Below are 5,000 nucleotides of genomic sequence, written 5' to 3'. Positions count from 1 at the left end.
CGCGCAGCTCAAGTGGACAGAGCAGTTTTGCACCATTCATCTCACCTGAGAGAGAAACCACAACAGGCCCTGCGTGTACTCCTTGTGTGCCTGCCATATGATCTCCCTTCATGTTGTTGTTGTTGTTGTTGTTGTTGTTGTTGTTGTTGTTGTTGTTGTTGTTGTTGTTGAATGTTGTTGTTGTTGTTGTTGTTGTTGAATGTTGTTGAATGTTGTTGTTGTTGAATGGTGATGTCGTCGTACAGTGTCCACACACATGCTGGGGCGGACATGAGCATGCGGACAGCAGAGGGTTCACAAACATGCAAGGAAAAATGCCTACCGCTGCTTCGGCGTTGCTGTTGGCCAGTCCTGCGACCCCCCGATGAAATCGGTGGAGATGGGCCCGTCGTTGTTCATGTCAAACTTCCCGTTTGGCAGCGGGCCAAGGTTACCTGAGGGAAGGCGCGACGCAGGCGGCACCGCTGCCGTAAACAGTCTGGCATGCCACACACGCGTCGGTCGTGGCAGGCGTCAGGTTAGCGGAGAAGCAAGCTCCCATGACACGCCCTGTTTTGCGGTTTCAGATGCAGAAGACATACACTCAAGGCGGTGGCACAACACGCCAGCAATGGACATGCGAAAGCACACCTTCGGGCCAGTTCCCATGCGCTTGCGTTGTAGTTGGGTGGTTTGGCGAATGGAACCCTGTTGGTCTTGTCTTGCGTAACGCACAATCGAAAGTTGTACGACTGCACGCGCCCATCACCATCACCAACCTGCACGAAACCAACCGCACATGTAAATGCACATGCCCATGAAGCAATGGAAAATCAGGCCCATTCTACTCAGGCGCATGTGGACTCCAAGAGAAAAGAAAACTCGACAGGAGTACGCCAGAGCAGGGGTTGCAGCTCACCTTCTCCTTTGGCTGCGGGGATACGAGGGGTAGGAGATTGCCGTGCGCGTCAAAGGGGTCGACCGCAACGCCAAACTCGTGGCCCATAGCACGACCTGCGCAAGGCAGGATGCAGTGCACGGCGTGGATGATGTCGATCATCGGCAATGGCGCACACGCAACAAATTTTGCCGTTGCAGGCCACACATCACATCACATCACACACACACACACACACACACACACACACACACACACACACAAACAAACACACACACACATCACATCACACACACACACACACGCACGCAGACCTCTGAAGCCAGCAAGGGACTCGTTGTACTGCTGTTGTCCTTCCTAGTTACAGCAATGTCGGGGAGAGGGAACGTGCGCACAAGTGAGAACACGTGCAAACACGTATGCACGCCAAAACACACACACACACACACACCCGTATACATGCACACGCACATGTCATGAGCAGAGGAAGGTGATCTGTTCACTTGCTCGATGCGGTGCATGGAGGAAAGGCAGCGTGCAGCAACAGAGGTACGCACGCGGCCGATGGTAAAGGAGACGTTTGCCAAGGGAAGCAGATCTCCCTCGTAGGAGGCGTCGATGAACCGCTTGGCGATCACAGTCAGGTCTTGGTCAAACTGGAGTGCATGAATCACCGTGGGATCGTCGTCCCGCTTGACTAGTCTCGTCACCTGTGGATGAGTAGGCAACCTTGGTCAATGAGTGGTTACAACACTTGCGATTGTATCCTACTTGAAAAGACAGCTTTGATCGCAGGAACTGACATGATGGTTGCTCCAAGTTGTCGCACACACAGAGTGCAGGTGCAGGTGCACGTACGTGTTGATTGAGGACCAGAGTGACGTTCGCGTCGGCCAGCATGTCATGGAAGGTGGCCTCAGCAACGTGGGGCTCAAAATCATACACGGGTTCGGTGGAGTTGTAACGTGCACCGACACGCCCAAAGAACTCATGCGCCAGCCCTCCAATCACAGATGGGTCGCCTATCAAGTGGCGGTGTGAGTGAGTGGGTGAGTGAGCGAGAGAGCGTGTGTGAGTGAGAGAGCGAGAGAGTGAGTGATTGAGTGAGTGCGTGAGAGAGAGAGTGTGTGTGTGTATGTGTGTGTGTGATTGAGTGAGTGAGTGAGTGAGTGAGTGAGTCAGTCAGTCAGTCAGTCAGTGGGTGCGTGAAACATGTACCTTTGTCGGTTTTTCCCAGGCCGCTGCTGCACATGCCTCCAATCAGTGTTGTTGCCGAGACCAACGTGACATTGGCTCCGCCGCGTGAGGCTGTGGTGCGTGTTTGTGGGAGCCGTAGTAGTGCTGAGATTAGTAAATGCGAGTGCAAGCAGAACAACCAGACGAGGGCAGATACAACCAAACCAACTTGTGCACAAGTGTGACAAGTGTGTGCACAAGTGTGACAAGTGTGCACACAAGTGAACAAGCACAAGCACACAAGCACACACACACACACAAACAAACAAACACACACACACACACACAAACAAACAAACAAACACAAACACACACACACACACATGTACGCACCTGCCACCGCTGCCATGATGCCACCTGGTGTCGATCCGTACACGGCTACATCAGCGTGGACGACTTGGTGCTGCTGAACGGCCACGAGCGTCGCCTGCACACGCACGCTCAGGCTACCAAGAAGACACACCCCAGCCAACACAGCCACTGCAGCTGCTGTCAGCAGCACCGACTTGGCTGTCATCTTCGCACCTGCTGAGTCAGCGAAAATTGCGTTGTTTATGTTTGGATTTCAGGCTGTTGTTGTGTCTCACAGGACAGCAGCACAGCACATTTCTGCCTGTTGCGTGTCCATCCAGATCACATCACGTCGAACACCAGCGCACCCTATCCTCCTTAGCCTTCCCCCACCTTCCTCCCCTCACTCTCGGGCGTTGACGCAGCCATGTTGCTGTCTCGCATGGTGAAGCACTCCAGGAAGGCCGGAGCAGGGCTGCTGGCCGTGGGTGTGCGGATTGTGGCGGATGAGACGGATCCAACGCCGTATGCGCCGCTGCACGTGGCCCACAAGTACCCACACTCCTCCTCGTCCTCATCGTCGTCAAAGGCACACTTGTATTCGTCTGCCTTTCCCGGCGGGGACCGCGACGCGCTTGTGCCGCGCGAGGTTGACCCGTCCCTCGCCGTGCTGCACCAGTGCGGCACTGATGTTGACCCGGATCTCCTGCTCGCAGACTGGCGCATGCACGAGATCAAGAATGGGCCGCTCATGAGCAACGGTGCCGCCCGTGATGAGCTGGAGGCGTGGGAGCGCGAGCTGCTCTCGTTCAAGGAAAAGGAATCCCTTGTCCCCGTGAGCCAGTCCGAGGAGCTGAACAAGAAGCTGGACATCCTCTATGGCCGCCACGTCATCGAGGTCACCCTCGGTCTCAGCGACGCCGGCTTTCAAGCGTTCAAAGAAGGTGAGTATGCTGTGTGTGTTTTGTGTATTGTGTATTGTGTATTGTGTATTGTGCGTATGTTGTGTGTATTGTATCGTGCGTTGTGTGGAGTGTGTTTGTTTACATTTCATCGTGTGCATGTGCGTAGTGCTATTTGCTCCCTTATTCTCTGTGCGTGGAAAGCACTGTGCCTCTGGGCCTCACACTCTGCCCTACTTTGCCCCACACTTTGGTGTCTTTCTCATCATTCAGCTGGCTTCAAGCGCCTGCACAAGCGTCTGGACACGCTTCGTCGCCGCCGTGATGCAGTGCGTTGGTGTGTGTATGTGCGTGCGCGTTTTGTGTGTGTGTGCGCGCGTGAGTGAGTGAGTGTGAGTAAGTGTGTGTGTGTGTGTGTGTGTGTGTGTGTGTTTGAGTATGTGTGTGTGTGCGTGCGTTTTGTGTGCGTGCGTTTTGTGTGCACGCGCGTTTTGTGTGTGTGTGTGCGTTGGACTGGCGTGCTTCTCACAGCACCGTGGCATGCGTCGCATCACACAACAGATTGAGGCTGCTCTCGAAGCAGACGACATTCCAAAGGCCATGGATCTCACTCGCCGCGCCCTCCTCGCATGCCAGAGGTGTGTGTGTGTGTGTGTGTGTGTGTGTGTGTGTGTGTGTGTGTGTGTGTGTGTGTGTGTGTGTGAGTGTGTGTGTGTGTGTGTCATGTTGCTGTAGAGTGCTGAGGGGTACCTGTGTTCGTGCCGCTGTTGGCATGTGATTGTGCATCGATTCCTCTTGACCAGGGTCTGCATGAGTGCGTCACCACCGGTGTCTCGCTCATTACCACCACCACGACCGCCACCACGCATCCTCAGGTTTGAGCAGCACCTTGCCCGGGTGTTGCGGGAGATTCGGTTTGAGGAGCGCGTGCACAGCTCGCGCGCAAAGAAAGCGCTCAGCATCGCCACTGCCGGTGGATTTGTCATTGTCGGCGTCACGTTCGACTTCTTCGGTGTTCTCCCAGCAGGTGCGGAGGAACAACGCAGCATGCTGGGCCACCCAAACCAATGCTTTGGGGTTTGACATGCACACCACCTGCTCAAGCATCACATTATGCTTGATGTGCACGCTTGGTCTGCCTCTTGCGTCATACGACACACACACACACACACACACACACACACACACACACACACACACACACACACACACACACACACACACACACACACACACACACACACACACACACACGTGCGCGCGCGCCTCTTGTGCAGGGCTTGTGTCATCAGCTGCGATGGAGACCATCACCAAGTTTGTGACGGCAGGCATGGTGCTGTGCTGCAGCTACGCTGCCTTTGCTTATTTGCACAGCTTGGAGGCCAGGCAGTACGTGCACCAGTTGCGCCGCATTGGCCTCGACATTGAATCGTTCAAGCACGAGTGAGTTGTGCACATGTGATTGTACTGGCGTGTGTATATTCTGTACTTGAGCGCATGGGTATGTGTACACGTGTACCCGTGTATACACGTGTTGCTGTACATGTGTGTGTGAGTGATGTCACTCTGCTCTACTGTTTGTCTGTTTTTCTTTCCTCCCACCCTCTCCCTCTCCCTCACACATACACATTCTCTCTTCTGCGAACACACACACACACACACACACACACACACACACACTCTCTCTCTCTCTC

The 5,000-nt window shown here is 54.5% G+C and overlaps 3 protein-coding genes across 3 annotated transcripts in view; 1 reads left to right on the top strand and 2 right to left on the bottom strand.

The window, feature by feature from the left end:
* Positions 1 to 2,661, bottom strand: part of PTSG_00789 (uncharacterized protein) — a 5,394-nt gene extending 2,733 nt beyond the window's left edge. Inside the window, exons 1-9 of the mRNA XM_004998200.1 lie at positions 2,447 to 2,661; positions 2,096 to 2,185; positions 1,736 to 1,899; positions 1,435 to 1,587; positions 1,192 to 1,234; positions 899 to 993; positions 631 to 758; positions 323 to 478; positions 46 to 106 (exon numbers count right to left, since the gene is read on the bottom strand). Of these exons, the coding sequence (XP_004998257.1) occupies positions 46 to 106; positions 323 to 478; positions 631 to 758; positions 899 to 993; positions 1,192 to 1,234; positions 1,435 to 1,587; positions 1,736 to 1,899; positions 2,096 to 2,185; positions 2,447 to 2,630 (1,074 nt within the window). The 5' untranslated portion in view covers positions 2,631 to 2,661. The remainder of the gene's footprint in view (positions 1 to 45; positions 107 to 322; positions 479 to 630; positions 759 to 898; positions 994 to 1,191; positions 1,235 to 1,434; positions 1,588 to 1,735; positions 1,900 to 2,095; positions 2,186 to 2,446) is intronic.
* Positions 2,650 to 4,753, top strand: PTSG_00788 (uncharacterized protein; the record flags this gene model as incomplete). Its single annotated transcript, XM_004998199.1, has 5 exons — positions 2,650 to 3,348; positions 3,580 to 3,635; positions 3,868 to 3,944; positions 4,182 to 4,333; positions 4,584 to 4,753. The coding sequence occupies exons 1-5, from the start codon at positions 2,832 to 2,834 to the stop codon at positions 4,751 to 4,753; spliced, it is 972 nt and encodes a 323-aa protein (XP_004998256.1). The 5' UTR covers positions 2,650 to 2,831.
* A 169-nt stretch (positions 4,754 to 4,922) lies between these two features.
* Positions 4,923 to 5,000, bottom strand: part of PTSG_00787 (uncharacterized protein) — a gene marked incomplete at both ends in the record, with an annotated part of 2,973 nt that continues 2,895 nt past the window's right edge. Inside the window, one exon of the mRNA XM_004998198.1 lies at positions 4,923 to 4,944. Within this exon, the coding sequence (XP_004998255.1) occupies positions 4,923 to 4,944 (22 nt within the window). The remainder of the gene's footprint in view (positions 4,945 to 5,000) is intronic.

Source organism: Salpingoeca rosetta (genome assembly GCF_000188695.1).
Source record: "Salpingoeca rosetta unplaced genomic scaffold supercont1.2, whole genome shotgun sequence".
In the NCBI taxonomy this organism is placed as follows: Eukaryota; class Choanoflagellata; order Craspedida; family Salpingoecidae; genus Salpingoeca; species Salpingoeca rosetta.
This window is presented reverse-complemented; position numbering and strand designations above follow the sequence as displayed.